The sequence below is a fragment of the Solanum verrucosum genome, unplaced genomic scaffold (assembly GCF_900185275.1).
Source record: "Solanum verrucosum unplaced genomic scaffold, falcon-dt-bn FXZP01000103.1, whole genome shotgun sequence".
NCBI classification, from domain to species: domain Eukaryota; kingdom Viridiplantae; phylum Streptophyta; class Magnoliopsida; order Solanales; family Solanaceae; genus Solanum; species Solanum verrucosum.
The window spans coordinates 8,645,909-8,667,118 of NW_026020048.1; the positions used below are offsets into that span (position 1 = coordinate 8,645,909).

General features: G+C 33.2%; 4 protein-coding genes across 5 annotated transcripts in view; 2 read left to right on the forward strand and 2 right to left on the reverse strand.

Moving 5' to 3' along the window:
- Positions 1 to 21,210, forward strand: part of LOC125822252 (protein CROWDED NUCLEI 4) — a 69,279-nt gene that overhangs the window by 40,802 nt on the left and 7,267 nt on the right. The gene's annotated exons all lie outside the window — the stretch shown is intronic.
- On the reverse strand, positions 1,209 to 2,552 carry LOC125822270 (homeobox-leucine zipper protein HAT22-like). The gene is made up of 3 exons (XM_049501656.1): positions 2,055 to 2,552; positions 1,830 to 1,909; positions 1,209 to 1,716 (listed from the first exon to the last, which is right to left on the reverse strand). Exons 1-3 carry the CDS (start codon positions 2,490 to 2,492, stop codon positions 1,434 to 1,436), a joined length of 801 nt encoding a protein of 266 aa, XP_049357613.1. The 5' UTR covers positions 2,493 to 2,552; the 3' UTR covers positions 1,209 to 1,433.
- LOC125822263 (uncharacterized) lies at positions 13,752 to 14,983 on the reverse strand. Its single transcript, XM_049501650.1, has 2 exons — positions 14,610 to 14,983; positions 13,752 to 14,500 (listed from the first exon to the last, which is right to left on the reverse strand). The coding sequence occupies exons 1-2, from the start codon at positions 14,928 to 14,930 to the stop codon at positions 13,760 to 13,762; spliced, it is 1,062 nt and encodes a 353-aa protein (XP_049357607.1). The 5' UTR covers positions 14,931 to 14,983; the 3' UTR covers positions 13,752 to 13,759.
- LOC125822258 (uncharacterized) lies at positions 15,157 to 20,843 on the forward strand. 2 transcript variants are annotated; one of them, XM_049501644.1, is made up of 10 exons: positions 15,157 to 15,671; positions 16,088 to 16,274; positions 16,413 to 16,546; positions 17,259 to 17,371; positions 17,484 to 17,607; positions 17,828 to 17,977; positions 18,108 to 18,263; positions 18,572 to 18,651; positions 18,741 to 18,790; positions 20,489 to 20,843. In XM_049501644.1, exons 1-10 carry the CDS (start codon positions 15,243 to 15,245, stop codon positions 20,629 to 20,631), a joined length of 1,566 nt encoding a protein of 521 aa, XP_049357601.1. In that variant the 5' UTR covers positions 15,157 to 15,242; the 3' UTR covers positions 20,632 to 20,843. The 2 variants fall into 2 exon arrangements, with proteins under 2 accessions (XP_049357601.1, XP_049357602.1); XM_049501645.1 differs by lacking the exons at positions 18,741 to 18,790; positions 20,489 to 20,843 and having other exon boundaries at positions 15,203 to 15,671; positions 18,108 to 18,296; positions 18,572 to 18,603.

A 21,210-nucleotide genomic window follows, 5' to 3' on the forward strand; every position in this document is an offset into this window, starting at 1 on the left:
ATTGAAATGAATAAAGTGAATGATTAATTATTTGGGCATTCGTTTCTTTATGTACACGCCTCTTGCAGGCAGGCAGTGCCCCCCCTCTCCTTTATTCATGTATACACTTTCTCTATCAATTAACTAACAAAACTAGAGACAAATACACGTGACCTCACCCCCACCTACATACCAACCTTTTTTATTTATTTCTCTTTCCCTATATTACACATCATCTCATCATCATTAAACACCTCCAACTGAATTATCATTATCTTTCTCTTTTTGTTTGCTAAAAGATCTACTTCTTCTCCAGTTTGAATTTGTTAATCCTACTTTAATTAAATATAAAATTTAAAAATTATAAAAAAAATACTTCTAAAATGAACTAAAAAAAAATTAGATTAATAAATTGAAACGAAAAAGTACTATATATACTTTTAACTATTCTTTCCTCTAATTTTTTTTCAACTCTATTCATGATGGATAATGCTTCAAGCATGCACCTGTCTAATCATTTATTATAACCAAGTGGCGCAAAACAATAATATTCATGTACTCACTTTTTAATTTTTTTAAAAATACATTATCATCTTCATCTTCTCTTATCCAGAATTTTTCGGTCCATCCAGATTTAATTCCTTTATGATAATTGTATACGAATCAATATAATTCACAAAAATCGTTTGGCGATAATAATACCCGAATCATCTTCTTACACTTTCTTTTTTTCATTTTTTTTGGGGGGGCCTTTTTGCCTTTTGGGAGCTCTCCTTTGCTCAAATCATGAGAGTCCAATAATTGAGAAGATTACGGAGACACAATACTCCCTCCGTCTCATTTTATATCACATTTTTACTTTACACTTGTATTAAGAAATTGTATAACTTTACCCTTCTACCTTTATTTAATTTTTTTGAAACTCAAGTTTTCAATCAATGAATATGAATTAATTTAACTAATGAACATGAATCATTCACTTTAACTTATCTAAGTTGGTTAAATGTATGTTTTCAATGCTAATAACTCACAAGGGTAAAAAAGGAAGAATATGCTAATTTATGCATTCATTTTATGAAATGACAAATATTATTGATCAACTATTTATAGAAAGGAATACAAGGGAGTAAAAAGGGAAAAAAAATGTAGATGACGAATTAAATAGAAAACGACGAAAGTAAGTAAACGAAGATCAATAGATTGTACTATATATAAATAATAATAATAATAATAATAATAATTCATCCATATGTATATATTTGCTTAATGATTTACAGACTTATAATATGGACCATAAGAAAGAAAACAAATTAAAAATATTGATTAGTGACCTTAATTCTATTTACTCTACACATACAACTGCACTAGTCATACAAGCCCTAACCAAAAAAAGTGGCGGCTTTCCGAGATTTTTTCTAAACAAGATTTATATTACTAATATATATGGCCTTTAATTAACAAGCTGCCGACGGATTGTTGAATGGACTGTAGAAGTGAGGCTTTTGAGCAATGGTAAAAGCATTTTTCGACGGATTTTCTCCGACACCGCCGCCGATCCTTTCGCATGAAGGACACATGGTTAAGGTTGCCGCCGGCAACTGCATGTACAAAGGTTGTGCTATTTTTAGAGCCTTTAGTTCCTGCAATTCCTTGTGAAGTCTCCTGTTTTCTTCTGTCAGTGTCTCGCAGCATTTTTTCAGGAATTCACAGTCTACCTCTGTTTGCTTCAGTTTTGTTCTGTAACCAAAAAAAAAAAAAAAAAAACACGATCCCATCAATTTTATGTTCACTTATTTTCTCAAAATTGCAAAAAAACAATAATGAAGATTATCATTAGTGATTAGTTCTACCTGGCTCTTCTGTTCTGGAACCAAACTTCAACTTGACGAGGCCTTAAATTGAGTTCTCTGGCTAAATCCTGTTTTTGTTTCTGCATAATTAGAAAATTAATTGTAAACAGATTCAAAATTTAAATCGAATAATCTATATTTTTAAAATTTTAGTAATTTGTCTACGTATATATGAGTAAAATCATGTTACATACGATAAAAAAAATACAGTGATGAAGAACTTACAGGATTGAGAGTGCTGTGTATCTTGAAGCTTTCTTCCAAAAGTGCGGATTGTGCTTTAGTGAGCCTAAGTTTCTTCCTAGCGTTAGAGCCATCATCATCTTCATCACTAATAACTCTGGAGGAAACTCTTTCTACTTCTGTGGTTGTCTCTTCACTACCAACATCTCTCTCCCTTTTGACACTAGCATTTGAGTAGGAAGAGGCAGCACTATCTTGTCTGTACAAATCAGCAGATTGATGATCTTTGCTAATTTTAATCGGCTGTTGTTCGTACGTACGATCACCGGAAATCAGGCTTAAAGTTAGTGAAGGTTCAAGGCCAAGAGACGGACCTTTGCCTACTAGTGGTGTTGTTATTTTCTTTGATTTGTGATCGGCTGTTGAGGAAAAGCCTAATCCTAAAACTAGGCCAGTGTTGCAAATATCATCAAAACCCATCTATGTGTTGGAATAAAAGAAAACAAAAAGGAAGCAAGTGTGTGTGAACTTTTCTTGTTGTGAGGAAGAATGGTGGAAAAGAGAAAAGGGATGGTGGGATATATATGAAGAGAGTTGGGGACTTTAGCTAATTAGGCGTAGCTTTGGGAGAGTCTTTCAAGGGAAACTCAGGAATAAGACTTTTGTGTCTTAAGGTGAGGTGTTGTGGGGTGTGGTGAGTGGGTGGGTGGGTTGGTTGGTTGGGTGGCTATATATCTATCTATGATTAATAATCAAAGGATTGAATGAGTAGTGTGGAGAATTATTAAAAGTCTATTTCTTTCTCTTCATAGGTTGACCATTCGAACCCCACTACTCTCATCTCTCCATTATATATGTAATGACCAACAAACTAGGAAACTAACCACTTGGGACAGTGGAGAAATTGCTTTACTCTTAATTAAAAGTCTTGATTGAGGTCATGTATATAGAGAAAGTCCTATTAGAAGCATCACCCCCAAATAAGCCATACATGACATGTGTCAAAAGCCAATTGAGTTTTACTCTTCAGTAAAAATGATAAAACATTTCGCAAGCTTGAATCCCTATAAAAAGTCCGTCCCAACTGCACTGCATTTATATTTAATCGGAGTTCTAATATGGATTCCAAACATTTAGAGCGAAACAAAAAAAATCACTCGGGGTGCTCGATCTTACCCTTTTCTTTTTAGGGTAATGAAAACTTAAAAAAATCACTTATTTTAAAATAGAAAAAATAACATATAATACCTGCTTTTAAGGAGTGATTAATTGATATTTACATTGGGAAATTTCAAATTAAAATAATGTATTTTATGATTAAATAATTAAATTTTGAATTAAGAATAAAAAAATACTTATCAAGCTCTTTAACCAAGCAAAGATACGCTCTCTCATAAGTTTGAACTTTTGGAATATCAAAAGAATAAATGCATATAATGAGTACGTGGATTCACATGGAAATGGAGAATCATTCGTCTGCCCTTCGCCACCCATCACCATACCGAAATTTCTCTCTTCTTTAATTACCACAAGCATTTAATTTCTTTTTTCTCTTTCGTACTATTCTTCTCTTATTAATTAAATAAATATTTTTTCTTACTTTATTCACTATTTACTTCTATCATCGTATATATTTCTGATAAATAATACATGGATCATTCGTTTACCAACTTGTGTGACAGCAGCCATGATACACCCATCACTAATGTTTGTTAGGTATAGCCCCATAATCATCTAATAATTCACCTACGAACTATTATTTCTTGGAAAATTTCCAATATGTACCTCATATATAAAGCGGAACATATAAATACATAATATAAAGATATTTAATTTCCTTCGATGAGTTTTTATTATTTCCAACAAAATAACATAAAAGATTTTCGTACTTAGGTCCAATAATCAAATCAAGTGTAGAACGATAGATATGCAGGGTTTAATTAATCGACTAAAAATTTCTTAATTAGTTATTGAATTAATATAATTACTTGGTATATAGTGAATATTGTGCGTGGATTTTGCAGGTGGGTATAGTAAGGTTGGTTTGAAGATGAGATAGAGATGTGCACTATGTGAAGTGTAGAGCATGATGTCTTCATTGTTTGGTGTGTAATGAAAGAGGCAACTCAAAGAGGAAGAAAAGTAGGTACAAGACACTATAAGAGAGTTTCATAAGTGTAATAATGCTGCCAGAATATGATTCATCGACAAGAATCCGGATATTTGCTTAACTATAAAGTTTATGTACCCCTGTTGCTTTCGCGAAAAAAAATTAAAATCTATCATATTCTATGTTTACATCAAATGAATAAATATTTTTTTGTTACGTATTCATATTTAATTAAATGGTCGATCTGTTAAGGTTTATAATTTCATTAAATATTGGTTGCAAAGAAATATTTTTGAAGTTTCTATGTATGTAAATTGGGACCCCCATGCTAATTGAGCTGTATGGTTATAAACAGATAGTATAATAATGCATTGTCGGCTGAGGTGATGAGAAGTTAGGTCACCCATTAAACATGATTTGATCTAACTTTTATTATATTTCTTCTATTCTTGGTTCTGTTTAGATTATTCATTTAACAAGCTTTACTTTGGAATTATACCCTAATAAGGCATATATGGTCCCGCCTAACTAGTCATCACTCACCAACATGCTGTGGTGCATCCAGTTTTTTTCCACAAATCTACATGATCTTCAGTATATCTATTTCAACTTTTTAGCACTTCATTATTTATTCTTTTCAATTTTTGACAAATTAATACAAAAGAAAATAATTAATATGTGTTCGAGCTCTTTCCGCCATCTCTTTTGATGTCCTAATTTATACAACTAGTCAATTTTTTATGTAATCTTTGCATTTTACATGCAGCAGCCCAGCAGATAGGCATGCCATATTTTAAAACAAACCAATTAAATCAAAATTAATATATAATCAATCAAATGTCTATTTTCTATATGAATTGATGGAGCTTCTTGATTAAGTAAAATCATAAAAGTCAAGGAAAGACATCTGAAACTGGTCCTTATTGGGGAAATAACTAATGTGTTTAATTACTCAGAATAATACAACTCGTTTTGTTTTATAACCAACTATTTATCCTTATGTTATAACAATTGGGTAATTACTTTCTGTGTATTATTTTATGAACATTTAATTAACTCGGTACGAAGCTCAAACATGTTAATTTGACCTGTGCCTTATATCACATTATTATCATTATATATATTGTTGAAGATAATAATAATAAAAGGTATTTGTTGTAGAATTTTACCATGGTGAGTGGATTTGGACTTGTTGAATGTTGTGTGGAATAAAATCAATAATAGTACTATTTTTTCGGTTGACGCCAACTAACAAGATAATTAATCATTATATTTAATTAATTGGGAGATGCAAAGCATTTTATCAAGGCATATATTTCAAATCATATTCTAAGACAATGTCAACTTACCATTAACGTTGGAAAGGCTTTCTGTTTTGAGTTTTGAGTTTTGACTTGTGCTAGTACAATCATGAATGAACCACTTTGAACAAGAATACTAATCTTGTGCTTAATGGGTTTAGCATCGATCATATAATATGACTAATTTAATGAATGAAATTATATAAACAAAAGACACTTGATTAAAATGATTGTCATCCAAACCTTTTTGTCTCTAGTGGACGAATACCAAAAGCAGCTTGCTAAGCATTTGACTTTGATATGGTTGGAGTACTTCTAATATTTCTTTAATACATCCTTATGTGGTGCACTGAATGTTTTTTTTTTTAATCAGAGGTCTTGATTTTGAGTCACTGATATAAATAATTTTTTTAGTAGAGATTAACTTTTACTTTAAGGGATCGTTTGATAGAGTGTATTAGCAAAAATAATGTATGCATTAATTATATGTATTAGTAATTCCTTGTTTGGTGCATTTTTTCATGCTATGTATAACTAATGCTTGCACTATACATTCTATTGTGTATTGATGAGTGTATTACTAATACCGTGAATTTCTAGGTATTAGCAATGCAAAGGATTTAATACATGCATTAATATGATTAAAGACCCAATTATCCCAAAGACCCAATTATCCCTCAAAAGTACTTTTACATCTTTTCCACCATAATTGTGAAGGATACTTTTGTAAATAAATATTTTTATACAATGCACACTATTTTTAATACATCAAACCAAACAATGCATAACAAATAATTTATGCATAACTAATACAAGTATAACTAATACATGCATTACTAATATGTACACTCTATTGGATATTGTTTTTATACACTCTATCAAACGACCCCCTAAATGAGCTATATACCATGTAAATTCAAATTAGTTGACTTTTAATACATATATCAAATACCAATTATATAAAAAAAAAAATCTTGATATATATATGTGCTCTCCGTCCTAACTTGAACCTTATCGAAGATGATTGGGAATAATTGAGAACCCACCTAAACAATCAACTAGTGGATGGAAAATTTATAAATAAAAAGAAATAAAGAAGTTTCTATGAAGCTTGTAAAAGTATAGTACGTGTTGAACTATATTTTTTCTTTTTTGGTGAAAGGTGAGTTATTACAAAATTTTAGGCTAGAACGAACGATAAATAAAATTATGCAGGGAAATGATCTAGACTTAGATAATTAATACAACCCGTAAAATATTTTAGAAAACTAATTTCTTATTTGTTTTCCATGAAAGCAACTCTTAATATATTTTCAATTACCTAATTTCTTTTACTTTAAAAAGAATAAAAATTCAATCATATATTTTTTATTTCTAATCAAAAGGAGCACGTACAGGTATCTTAATTTTGAAACATTATTTCGATAGTTATTGTATCTTATTGACTTGAGAGAATAATGCATTCATTAAAAAGAGGATAAGAAACAAAAAATCAAACGTGATAATCCTTGAATAGTTAATCACGTGAATACCAACTTGTACATAATTTCAAAATCAGTATGAAAAGGAATACTTTACTTGTGCCTAAATCCATTGCATATTGAGGATGTTCATGTACACATATAGTTGAAAAACTTATTATTTTAAAAGAAGTTGGAATCTATTGTAAATAATAAATATATAAAAATTGGTCCCCTAAGAGAAAAAGAGAAAGAAATGATCACGTGCGAAGGAGGTGGGTAGAGACTAGAGACGATATAGGGACCCGCCAATGATTTGGTATTATGGGTATTCGATTCCGTGGGGGATTGAGGAGTTTTTAGCGTAGAACTTGCCAATCATGCTACCCTCAATTTTTGGGACCTCGATAACCTTTTTTCTATCTCTTTATTTTCAACTCTTCAATTTTACTCGTCTAGTATTTTAAATTTTAAATTTTTATTTTCTAAATCATTTTTCATTCAATACTATACATTAATTAATACGATAAAATATGTAAACAATCAAAATTTAAATTAGGCAACAGAAAAAGTAGTAAAATTTAATAAATAGCTTATTTGGTCATATTTTTAAAATTAAAAAAAAAATATATCAAAAATACTTGAAAAGAGTATTTTTAAAGAGTGGAAGTTTATATTTTAGATAATCAATTTAATTAAAATGTAAAGTTTTTTTTTTATATCAATATTAGATAGCAATTGTATTCTACAAAAGTTCCAAGAGTGATTTTAGGAAAAAAAAAAGAAGCTAATATTTTCAGCATCTTACAAATAACTTTTGTTACTTTTTGAAAACAGACTCTTTTTTTTTTCTGAAAAAGTTAGGCAAAATACTCAATTTTATTAAATAAGAAGAATTTTAATTTTAAAAAATTAAATATTAAGTATCAAACAATAATTACTCATAACAACTCTTTTATATCTTCATTTATTTAATAAATTATATAAATACCTTATCATAATCTGTTAAATATATTTATGATATAAAAGTTATTTACTTCTTTTTTTTCAAGCAATGAAAGTAGTTTTGCTTATGTTAAAGTTCGTAAAGTATATCAAGATTTTATTTTATTTTGGGATAGTTGAGGTTTAGGGAAGGGGGGGGGGGGGGGGGGGAGGGGCTGCGTGATTATGAGTATTTTTTCAAGCTTATGAAAAAACAAAATTTTGTTACGTACTGCTCAATTGTTTTTTTTTTTTAATATTTGATTAAACACCTGAATTTTGAAATAAACACTTTTAATTTCTTTGTTTGAAAAAACTTGACCAAACGGACTATCATTAGCCTATATGATTTATTTGTCATGATTCACTCGTTGTTGCTGCATTTATAGCCAGCCAATAGATGTTGGTTACAGTAGTTATAGTTCATATAATTTTGTAGTGTTGCATGCAGTGTGCTCCATTGAGTTCTGAAGAACCTATCCTTTTATTGTGCCGTACCTTCCTAAAATTCTTGTAATCAATTTGGAATATTTATTTGTGTGAAATAATAATGCATCTTAGTGTACATGAAAATATCATATCCATAAAAGGCAGAATATCTTTTCTACTTTATATAATAAAGTTTTCGTCTCTGCTATAATCATAAAGGAAAAGAAAAATACTCTTCTATTGTTCATGATAAAAAGTGATACGTTTTGAGATAACGTGAAATGATAGAAGATTAGAATCTAATTGTACTAATATGAGAAACAAATGGAGCTCACAAATTTATTCTTCTTCTTCTTCATTATTATTTTTTTCTTCAAAAAGAATGGTCTAAAAAAGAGTTGTATAATGTAAAAGTTGTAAAAGGTATTTCAAGTATATATATGTCGATCAATAAATTCTTATGTATTTATAATTACATTACTCTAGATATTAAACACTTTAACGTTCAATCAGTTGAGAGAAAAAAACGATATTAGTTAATTTAAATATTTTAAAGTGTATTACATATTCATCGTAAAAAAAAAACAAAAACGAAGAGATATAGTGCAAAGACAATCAGAAAAAAGTTGAATATCAATCTGAACAACTAAAATTTGATGTTAATTTCAATAAAGGAAGTGTTATAAGTAGACATAATTTTTTTTTGTTAAGACAGTACTTGTATGAGCCGATCACACAGTGAGGCAAATATAGTCTGTTTAGAGGGTAGGGAAGTTATCACTCCTTATCAAGAAAAACTACTAGAAATTAAGAAAGTAGCGACAAATAATATTTCGTAGCTAAATAATTAAAATTTTATTTAGTTATGAATTATAAAATAAACTCAATTAGTTAAGAACTTTTTAACGACGAAATAATTATAAATTACTGATAAATACCGTAACTGATTTCATGTTTTCCATAGTGAAAGAACAAAAGGAAAAAGATATAGTTGAGATTCTCTAAATTTCCTATATGGTAACTATTGTTGATTCCTTTATAGACTATTATTGATTCCTTTATAGACTAAAAAGATTTGATTTATTGGAAGGGAATATTGCTATGTGTGCTGATGTTGGAAATGAGGATATATATGCCAATATTAAACAGAGGTTATTTAGAGGTAGTCCTACTTAATGACAATCCACCATGTTGGTTTGAAGTGTACTTTTATACTTACACTATAATGGAGCATGAAAAGCTATGACTACAGGAGCAAAATTAATAATTTATGTGCATTAAGTGTCTGATACTTTGTCTGTATAAAAGTACAATATATAATGTGGTCAAAGAGTTGAATAGAATGAGAGATAATCATCTAATGAAGTGATAAATTACAAACATTTTCTTTTTATACAAAATAGAAGTTGCAATTTATTTTTCACCGATTCTGTGTGTTTTAAATCTCAGCAAATATATTACTATACTGTTGTATTGTTCTTAAATTTATAAATCCTGTCGGAAAAAATAAAATTAAACAACAGAAAGTACAGTAAGGCGGATCTAATAAATATTTGCAGGTTTGACTTATCTTTGTAATAAATTAATACATAGTCTAGAATACATACATGATAGATTTAAATAAGTAGAAAATATTAAATTTCATAGGGTGTGGATGGCAAAATGGGAAGTATAAAAAAGGATGATGTGGTCTAACGTGAGGACAAGAGTCCAAGTAAGAAAGTAGGACTTAGTGACTTGTCGGGGTTTCATCTTTTTCAACAAAAGGGCAAAAGATAAAAGAAAATGAATTTTCCACCGACTTTCACAAAAGCAAGGGACGACCTTCCTTATCTTTACCCTACTTTATATAATAAATAATATATGATTTTTATATTAGAGTTTGATGAGATCTGAAATATCTATTTTTGAAGATAACACTTTTAAAATGATTTTCTTTTTTATTGCAAGGACTTGTATAAGACTTTTAATTATGTCTTTTTTAGTAGTTTTCTAACAAAAGACTTGTTTGATGGATTAGGATTTCAGTTGCTTGCGTTTAAATGTTGGAAAAGGTAAAAGTAAAACCTATTTCTTGTTTTCATTTTCCAATAAGGGTTCTTCGCCATGTCATAACCCCACTTACCTGACTAACTTTCTCGTCATCCATCATAACAAAGTGGGCCTCAATTTAATTATTAGGATCCCTTTGCATAATCATAATACCTAAAACAATAAATGAAAATTACTTTAGTTGAGCTATTGTTTTCAATATAAGCAATTCTGAAGTTGGTTATACAATTATTTGTAGTAACAATTTTTTAACAAAACCAAACGCAACCCCTAAGGGTGTGGAGGGTCCTAACCAAACGAAGTGGTTGTTTGTGCGAAAAAACACAATTGAGGGTTTGCCGGCTCCAATTGTGGCACAAAGTTAGTTATGACAACTTGTCTCCTATTGTGTTCTCCACGTGTGTCCATGTCATTTGAAGATGGAATATTTTGGGGGGGCTTTTCTTAATGGATTCTTTATTTAATTACACTCCAGTAAATATTTAAATATAGTTGTTCAACTGCTCCAATCTCTTTTTGCATTAACCTCTATTAGATTAGGTAATTGCCAGTACTTACATTGGAGATATTAACCCAAACAATTGTAGTTTCGTGGCGATGTGGAGGAAACAAAGGACAGAAGATGTTATAGGTGATCAAACTTCAATAATTACTTACAGTAGTAATATTTTGAGAGAAACGATAATACATTCCCTTTTCAAGAATAGTCATCTCAAATCATTTGTAATATTAGAAGTTCAAGACATCAATTTTTCCTCATTTTACCCTTGTAATTGTTTTAAGGCTACAAACACCTCAATAAGATGACACATAAATAGAGTAAGTATTCAATGATCGTAAGACACAAATAGTTAAAAGTCTCTTCTAATTAATATATTTTCTTGAAGGGGAGTATAAAAAGAGAAACAGGACAAATTATTTAAGATGAAAAGAAAGGAAATAAGTTATATCTAGAATACTTTACAGTGTTCCTCCTGTGGGGGATTCTGTTCTGTTTGTTTGTTCTCTTCTTTCTTTTTGGATATGATGCTGGCTGGGGCTTGTGAAGTCCATAACCATGGAATAAATCGCTTTTCATTGATAATTATTGACGCTCTGGCACTCGAATATTGTTGTAGAAAAAAAGGATTTCAATTGCTCATTCATTTCTCTAAAGATGAATTCGTGCTCATAACAATCATTGTAACAGGTGTAATTTTGCGATGGACATTGGATTTTTATTTTATTGCACTGAAGTAAATTATACCTTGTAAGATGTAACGGAAAAGTTTTCAACATTTTTTTCTATTAGTACTATTGTTTTGTAAACAGATTGACCAACAACCGTTGTTGCGGACATAATGTGTTTCGTTACGTTGGGACCAAATCAAACGGCCCAGAACTCACTCATTTTTGCTGGACAAGGAGTTCATTTACAGGAAGCCCAGCAACCTTTTGGGAATGGAACAGAGACTAATGTCCACCAACTTTAGCGTGACCCAATTCACTGTTTTTCCAATTTTCGAAGAAAAAAAAGTAAGAATTTAAAGTGATGTTTTTTTTTTCTCTAAAACTAATTATTCAATTATTACTTTAATCTCTGAAACAATACAATATCAAATAAATATTCAAAGACATAACGGTTGGGTTTCAAGTTTTACATCGGAAACCTGTTATGCCAAAACATATTGTTATGGGCCTATAACATCATCACCATAGAAGAATGATCAAAGCAAACCAACATGTGTTAGTGCAAAAAAGAACTCAAGATGGTATTGGAGTTTAACAGTATCCGATCCCTTATCAATATATTTTTCAGTAAAGATAGGCAGTACGTTTGATGTGGCAATTCAAGTAGGCATTTATACAGAGCATTGGTTCTAATACTACTTGATTAGGTTACTCTTTAAGGTCTATTTATTTTTCAGGTCACTTCCTGCTTACCGCCCCTTTGGATGGATGTACTCACATAGCTAATCTTTGCAAATGACAAATACATTCTTTTTGAACTATAAAATCCAAAGATTCATTTCTACAACTTCAACCAAATAATGTCTAGGCATGTAGGAAAATAATGGGTTTTACCAACAACTTGAGAGTTCTTTACAGATGTTCAATGCATAAAATAGCTTGGACCTCAATGTGTATATGTTTCTTTGTATGGTTGGACAATAATTTCTAGAACAAGAGGCAGTCTTAGGAGTTGATAGATGTGAATATTAAGTACCGGGAGGACCTAATTACTGACAAGGACACTATCTGCGAAGGAGACAGGGTGCATGTAATTGAGGAAAATGAAAGAAACCTCCAAGCTGCTGAAAAGGTGTTCAGAGATTTGAGAGTTGCAGAGAACAGTTGTGCGGCAAGGAAGGGGACAGAAACAACAAAATGAGAAATGATCTTGAAAATGCTGGATGAAAAAAATTAAAAAATGCGTCACCCATGAGGAAGAAAAAGTGGAGGCTTTGAAAAATGAAACTCAAAAGTTATTGATTCTGGTTGAAAGCTAAATTTGAGACTGACTGAATGGGAGGTAATCAATGAGAATAGAGAAGAGTTGCAGAAGGAAGCTGGAACGTGTGGTTGAAGAGAAATTGGCCATTTCTAAGCTCTTAAGGATAGTTGTGACAACCCTGAAAGCAGAGAAAAATGCAATGCAACAAGGATATAAGCAAAATCCAAAATCACTTCCCTGTGATCGTGAAACCTTCATGTATGAGATTGAGAGTAAACGTGCGGGTCTATTTAGCAAAATTCAGAAACAACGCGATAACTTTTAGCTGGATGTTGAGATGCAAAAAGGCACTAGAGAAACGCATTGAAAAAAGACATGAAGTAGAAATTAACCTAAAGGAGAAAAGTGAAAGCCATAAGATGAACATAAGAAAAGAGCTTCGGGATATTGCACCTCTCAGGGAGACTATGGAAAAGGAATTGGAGCATGTTGGCTTAGTGTTGAAGAAACTAGATGCTCAGACAAAAGAGATCAATTTGTATCGAGAGAGAAGAGTGCACAGAGCTAAATGATATTGTACTATTGAAGAACTTAGGTGGAAAGGCTGAAATTAGAGAAACAATGGGAACTACTTGACACCGAGAGGGGGGTGATTCTTGCTCAAATTGATCCATTGAAGACATTAGAGGATGTTAAGATTATACCAGTTTGTATTGCCATACGCAATAAGTTACATTCTGGTCTACAATCCAATGAACATAAAACCTTCTGCCAAAAGATTTCGAATAAGTGACAGAAATCGACATAAAAAAATCAGAGAGGGAAGTCAGGCAAGCTTAATTCTCTTTAAAGTTGCGTGCTCAAGCAATGCAAGTTCATGATGATTTGAGATCAAACATTGTATGAGAAGACTATTTCAAAAAGAAAAGAAGAAAGAGCACAAGAAAACTATTTTCAAAAGGAATCACACAAACATTTCAGTCATCAGTATCCATCATAGTGGCCCTAGTTCTATAACGTTTGCCAGGCTTATGCAAACTTCCAGGTCTAGCTCTATCGGCTGCAATAGACGATTCATCTTCTTCCATGGCAGCATTATCGGATTCCATGGTAACAATACTAAGGGGAACTGTTTTTTTCACTTGCATTTGCTCTGCCTTAACGCCCTGTTTGTTGAAGGTAACAACAGGCTGCTTCATTCTCAGGTTAAATGTGGGCGATTTCTCAAAAATAGTGGAGCTATCATTATACACGTGCGATCCCTTCTTCATTAGACTGAGAAAGTCCATGTAAGCTTTTCTATTGGATTCTTCATCCATATCATCCGAGACATCAAGTGTATAGCAAGTATACTTGGATGGATTCCTTACATAATCTGGAATGGATGAAATAGGGACCAAGTTATAATCTTCCTTGAACTTGAGTTTTTTAGGAGAATGTGCATCATTCTGACCTTGAGTCTTGTACACAGTAGGTGGCTTGGAACCTAAATGACCTTCTCTCAGGGCAGCCTCCGCATCTTCCTTGAGTCTGAGCTTGGCGGCCTCGTGATTAGCACGAGGATCTCTCGTAATGTCATGGAGAGTAAGAGGAAGCTCATGGTCTGTGTCTGCAGAAATTCCGTAGTCAGAAACCTCCCGCGTGTACAAGCGGTCACTAGGCTGCTGCTTCTCCTTTTCCGTATCGAGGGCCACTTTGTCAAACTCGTCTTCTTCCTCCTGATATGTAAATTACAAAAAAATTCAAAAATGAAGAGTCGTAAGACTACACAAAATGCACAATTTCTCATTAGAGGAAACGGATAAAAGAGGGAAACCAAATAATTACCTCATAGTCAAGGGTGCAATCTAAACCAATGCCGGCCCGGATATCCGCATCATCTGGTTCTTGGCCGTCGCTGAGCTGTTCCAGATCGGAGTGGAGCTGTTTGGGAAAATCTAGGGTTTGGGGGGACTTGGAGAAGAAGCCGTCAATATGGGGAGGGCAGGGTTTGGAATCAAAGTCGAGTAGGTCGCGGGATGGGGTATCCCTATTCCATTCCCTTTTCTCAATTTCATCGTCGGTTAAACACCAGAGTGAACTCAAATTGGAGGTCTCCGTCAGAGACCCGAACACTTTGTCCACCCGTACTCTGAAGCTCTCATCCATTGTAAACAGGGAGCTTTGACAATCGCTCTCCCTTTGTAAGCGTATGGGCTCTATAGCAGGTAAATCGTGCCGTCGGTTGTCCTTTGTCTAGAAAGAGTAGGAAGTTTCTTGAATTTTATGATTTTAAGATAAGTGTAAGTATTATTTTTTTAATTATGTTATAGGTAAGTTGAAATTAAATAGAGTAGTTATTAAAAATATCTTTTTAAAACCCTAATGCCATGGGACATCATCACGTAAAAATGATCAAACCAGAACCAACGAGTGTTAGTGGAATATAAAGTTAAAAGTTAGTGCGACAAATAACTCAAGATGGTTTTGGAGTTTGCAGCATCTCCGAAAACAAAACCTCCAGCAAAAATGTCAACTCCTTCGCCATTTCTCTACTCTATTCTTATACTGATTGTCTCATTTTTATGTCAAGCATCGGCTATTCAACTGAATGGTGCTCGCTATCTCGGCAATTTCTGGAGTTCAAGCAGAACACTTTCACTTCGAGCCCCAAAATACCAGTATGAGACCAAATATTTCCAGCAGAAGCTCGATCACTTCAGCTTCGCTGATCTACCTTCGTTTTCACAGCGTTACCTAATCAATACCCAACACTGGGAGGGTCCCTCTCGCTCGGCCCCTATTTTCCTCTACTGTGGAAATGAAGGTGATATAGAATGGTTTGCTGCCAATACAGGTTTCGTCTGGGAAATTGCCCCTCGTTTCGGCGCCATGGTCATATTCCCCGAGGTGAAATACTTTTCATTCTTCTTATTTTTCCTCATAAAGTTTCCATCTTTGTTGTTTGCAATTAAAGTTTCTTAAATAGCTTCAGAACAAGCCTCATAATGATAAATTTCTCTGAACATTAGCCTAGGGATAACTTATGTTGAGTGTGGAAAAATATATCATATATCAGAAATTGATAAGAAATAGAAGCTACACATGCTGTTAAATGGCAAGATTTTTGGGAAAAAGTGCAGGCTTTGTAGTTAAGACTTCACAAAAGGAGATGTAATTAAATGAATCAGAAAGCCAATAAGATCATTAGACGCTTAATGGAGAAAATATAGTACATTTCTCCTCAACATTGTAGACTAGTTGTTATTCAAGAATTTACTTACATTGTTATTTCATTGAAAATTATTACAATTTGATTTTTGCAGCATCGATACTATGGGGAGTCAATGCCGTATGGAAGTAAGGAAGAAGCATATAAGAATGCTACTTCTTTGTCGTATCTAACAGCTGAACAAGCACTGGCTGATTATGCTGTGTTAATCACTGAGCTTAAAAGAAATTTATCTGCACAGGCATGCCCTGTTGTGTTATTTGGTGGATCATATGGTGGAAGTAAGTAATGTAGCATTCAGTAGTTTAGTACATCAGTAATTTTAACTCTGCTAGTAGGTGTTCTGGGTACTTGTTTTTAATCAATATTATGAGTTGTGCTTCACTCAGAGGTTCTCTATTTTATTGTGTTTGAAACAGTGCTTGCAGCATGGATGAGGCTCAAATATCCCCATATTTCCATTGGTGCACTTGCTTCTTCTGCGCCAGTTCTTCAGTTTGAAGATCTTGTGCCACCTGAAACCTTTTATAGCATTGTATCCGATGGTTTTAGGGTCTGTAAGACTGAATTTCTATCTCTAGTGACATTTTAATTAACTAGTGGCTGTTTGGGAAATTTTCAGAGTAGGATCAGATTTTTTAATTTTTTTTGGGGGGGTTGGGGGAGATGGGAATCTTGATAGGTTTGGTCTACTTCATTTCTTTGATTTGAATTTGTTGAAGTGAAGTCACTTATTTGGCGTCCATTTATAGAGTGGTAGAGTGAACTTGCCGTGCATCAAAAATTGGATGGCAGGCACAACTCTTATTAGTTCTCTGGACAACTTTTGTGCAATTGAAGAGTATTATGCCATCAAATCATATATGCCTAAAATTTGGAGATAAGTAGGACTTAAATTGATCCTAGTTAGAAAAGTTTACCTATAATTCAGATTTAGAGCACATTAACCTATGTAAATGTTTAATGTATAAAACTATAGTATGCATTGTAATTCATAAACTATAAAATAGATTTACAAATCACTGCAAAGTGTTACACCATCCACTTCATGACTAATACTTAATTCACATAAATATCAATCCCAACCCCATAAATTGAATCTTGTATGGACTTGGCCGAAAATCCAATCACATTTGACTGACTGGATCCAGATTTTTGCCTTCCCAAATTAGGACAGGGATCCTTCACTAATCTCATTCTTGTAATTCCGTTCCTAAAGCTCTAGTTTAGCATTTATGACATCCTTGCTGTATCACCTTCTGCAGCGCGAGAGTATGAGTTGCTTTAACACTATCAAAGAGTCTTGGGATGTGATTAACAAGGTGGGACAGATAAATGGTGGACTTGCACAACTTACAAAGACGTTCCACATTTGTAGGTAAGATGCCTATGACACCACCATTTGCTGTCTTGTTAGCTAACTGTGTCATTGACCTATGGAATTTCAAGTTTCATGTTGAGGTAATTTGATCCGACGTTGTGAGTGGCAGGGAACTGGAGAGTGTTGACAGCTTGTCTAACTGGTTAGAATCTGCCTATAGTTACTTGGCAATGGTCAACTACCCCTATTCTACTGACTTCTTGATGCCTTTACCTGGAAGCCCCATAAAAGAGGTTAGCACTGGACCTTATACCTCTGCAAAGATACCTGTATTTTCAAGATTACAATAAATCATGCAGAAGCCGTCTTTATGAGGAAAAGCATTTAGGTCTCAATTGATACTGTGTAGCAGATAACAGATGTCTTTTCCCTGCATGGTGATCAACAAGTAGTCAATTGTGTAGAGCAATTTCTTTCCTGTGAATAATATCCTTCCAACCCCTTTGCTTTCAGGTATGTAGGAAGATTGATAGTTTGCCTGATGGTGCTAGTGTGTTGCAGCGTATATTTGAAGGAATTAGTATCTATTATAATTACACGGGTAAAGTTGACTGTTTCGATCTGAACGATGATCCTCATGGTATGAGTGGTTGGGATTGGCAGGTATGGTGAGGATAATAAACACGCTCTTGCTTAGTTGCTCATAATTTGAGTTCCTAAGTCATAAAAGGATGTGCTCCTATTGAAATTCCTCCCGACTAGGTTGCTTATATCTTTCATACTATGTCTGCAGGCATGCACTGAGATGATTATGCCTATGGCAAGTAACAGGACAACTAGTATGTTTCCAGAGTTCTATTATGATCCAAAGTCGAATGAAGAGCAGTGCTTGAAAGATTTTCATGTCAAACCCAGGCCGACATGGATAACAACTGAATTTGGTGGACATGTATGACATTGTGCAAAACTTTGTCAATGCTATGCATATCGTTTACGAGTTCCATGGAAATTATATAACCCTTGTGTAGAGTTAAAAATAAGATTAAAATGGTTCGTTTAGATTTATATTACCCAGTGTATAATAAATTTGCTTGTTTGGAGGATGCATAGAATATGGATCTCAATGGTATTTCCAGTGGTTGGACGTTATCCAGGATCTAGAGTGTAGTAATGGTTCTAAATTGCTTTGTTTCTTGATTTTTATATTCTTTCAGCTCCCTTGTTTGAGTTAGTTGCTCTTTCTTTCTTGTGCTGAAGGCATTCAAGAGTGCGCTAAAAGCTTTTGGGAGCAACATCATATTCTCAAATGGCCTGTTAGATCCCTGGAGTGGTGGCAGGTATTCTTTTCTCTTTAGTTTCTTATGTAGACTATGGAACTGAATCTAAAAGTTCTTAACTAAAATTATATGTCAAAACATTTTTGCAGTGTTCTAGAGGATGTGTCGGAAACTATAGTTGCGCTAACAACTAAGAAAGGTAATTCTTAACTGCTCTGTATAAAATTCCTCATTATCATCACTCTTGGATATAAGTAACAGTGTAACCGTCTGTCATCTTTTCTCTTAAACAAATCACCAGTTTTACTGGATATGCTGCTGTTGTTGTTTCTGTCTGCTGAGTTGATGTGTCAAATGTCTGTGACCTTATCGGCTCATCCTCTTCGTTATTCAAACAATCGTGATCGACGTCAATTATAACCATCTCCCTTTCTTCTTTTGGTTTAATTTATTAGTAATTCCTTATAATGCCCAGGCTGGGGTAAGCACATCACTACCATCTTAAGCGCCACAACCAACATGTTTATCAATAAAAATGATAATCATTTGGAACACTTGCTTTCTCCTTTTAATGGTTTCTTCTATTCTATAATTGGATTACAACGTTGTGATGGCATCCTGCTTTCCTCTTTTCGCCTTTATAGCTAGTGAGCAGCAGCCATTAGGCTCTCAGGTCTTTTTATTGACATTCAACTTGAAGAAGTTGCATATTCAGCTACTAATACTCTATTAACTTCTCCATAACACAACAACATACCCAGTGTAATACTAATCCCACAAGTGGGGTCTGGGGAGGGTGGTGTGTATGCAGCCTTACCTTACCTTGTGAAGGTAGAGGAGTTGTTTCTGATAGATCCTCGGCTCAAGTAAAGCATAATAAAATCACGTATGGAAAGGAAAGTATAATAATGCAGAAGAGAATAACAACACCACATAATACTATTAACTTCTCCGCTAGTACATATTACATTACCGTGGGAACACATAATCTCAACTATTTATGTGATGAAAGTTTTGACAATGAGAGTGCAGGTTTATTAAAGTTTATGTGAGCACGTAACAAAAGACCCTATAGTATGCTCTCCAACTTCTGGAGGAAATTATATCTGTCATTTGTGTTTCTACTCTCTGTTATACCTTATATTTGTTTACTCTGAAAGTTCATGGACTTAAGATGATATCACAGAAAACATTTGCTAGTTGATGTGCCATTGACTGAACATAAGATCCAGGTGAATTTTCTGATTAAAAAAAAATCATAATCAACTTTCTGTCCCTCTTATAGTCTGTTTTCTGGTGTACACTGATGTTTGAGCCTGTAACCTTGTCGTATACAGGGTCTTGGTCTAATACTTGATTAGGCTACCTTTTAGAGTCTATTGATTTTTCAGGTCATATCACTGCTTATTTGATATTGCTTCCTGCTTAACGCCTCTTAGGATGGAGTATAGACATAGCTACTCTTGCAAATGATGAAATATTATTTGCACAGATGAAGTTTTGTTTTGTAGCTTCGTCACTTCAACTTTAAATAGATTGGTTTGAGGAGCATTTCAAGTGAAATAATGGATTTAGCTCACAAAACTTCGGAAAAAAAATTCAAATAAAATTCATGTCCAAACACATACTTTTTCAACTTCAAGTCCAAATACTCATTTTCTTCGACTTAAACCAAATAATGTCTAAATTGGCTAGGATGTAAAGAAACGGGTTTTACAAACAAAACTTGAGGGTAGGATGCATTTCATTTTTCTTTATAGATGTTCAATAGATGATGGCTTCGACACCAGTGGATAATGTTTCTATGCATGGTTGGGAAATGTCTGAAAACCACAGCACGAGCAGTACACTTCCCTAATACTTGTACAACTCTTTAACTTTTTTGGTTATGTTTTAGGTGCCCATCACTTAGATCTGCGTGCTGCAACTGCTGAAGATCCTGATTGGCTTCTGGATCAAAGATCAAGTGAGATTAAACTGATCAGAGGCTGGTTGGATGAACACTATGATAAAAAGAAAGCAATTTCAGCGTATAGATAATATTTTTGAGGAAACTGCCGAATTAACTTGCCCTTCCTAACATATAGTTCTACAAATGCTTTGTTGTTTTTGTCATTGTACATATTGCATTTAACTTTTATGTGATCATTCACCAGTTGCAGTGCACATATGGAACTGTAATGACATGATCACTTGTGGTATTTCTTGTACTCAACTATATAAGGTAATTTATGGACTTGTTACAGACGAAACATTTTCTTCCTACCTCTAGCACCAATTACATCTGCAAGAAAAGTGTGTAGGAATTTGAAGACTGACTCTGTGTAGCACCATTTCCTTTTATGTATTTACTGACGGAAGAAGTACTGAGTAGTGAGTAGTTCATTAATCAAAACCAACTACTCCTTAGTAAAAGTTGTTTTGAGTGTCATTTGTTAGTCTAATGAAACTATTTAGCTCCCGTAAAGCAGCAATGCTAATTAATTAATGTCTTTCAATTAAACTTTCTGGATCAATTTTTTTGCAAGAAGCACATGTTTGGCAGCAAATCATGCATGTTATTGTAGTCAATGCATTAATATAAATAGTTGTTCATTATTGATTTGACACAGTTTAAAG

Excerpts from the sequence above, each read along its gene's own strand:
- LOC125822270 (XM_049501656.1), bottom strand. The coding sequence starts at position 2,492 with ATGGGTTTTGATGATATTTGCAACACTGGCCTAGTTTTAGGATTAGGC. Across the intron at positions 1,910-2,054 it reads TACACAGCACTCTCAATCCT|AAACAAAAACAGGATTTAGC; the intron begins GTAAGTTCTTCA and ends CTAATTATGCAG. Across the intron at positions 1,717-1,829 it reads TTCCAGAACAGAAGAGCCAG|AACAAAACTGAAGCAAACAG; the intron begins GTAGAACTAATC and ends TTTTGGTTACAG.
- LOC125822263 (XM_049501650.1), bottom strand. The coding sequence starts at position 14,930 with ATGGATGAGAGCTTCAGAGTACGGGTGGACAAAGTGTTCGGGTCTCTG. Across the intron at positions 14,501-14,609 it reads ATTGCACCCTTGACTATGAG|GAGGAAGAAGACGAGTTTGA; the intron begins GTAATTATTTGG and ends TTTACATATCAG.
- LOC125822258 (XM_049501644.1), top strand. The coding sequence starts at position 15,243 with ATGGTTTTGGAGTTTGCAGCATCTCCGAAAACAAAACCTCCAGCAAAA. Across the intron at positions 17,608-17,827 it reads CTGGAAGCCCCATAAAAGAG|GTATGTAGGAAGATTGATAG; the intron begins GTTAGCACTGGA and ends CTTTGCTTTCAG. Across the intron at positions 18,652-18,740 it reads GATCCCTGGAGTGGTGGCAG|TGTTCTAGAGGATGTGTCGG; the intron begins GTATTCTTTTCT and ends ACATTTTTGCAG.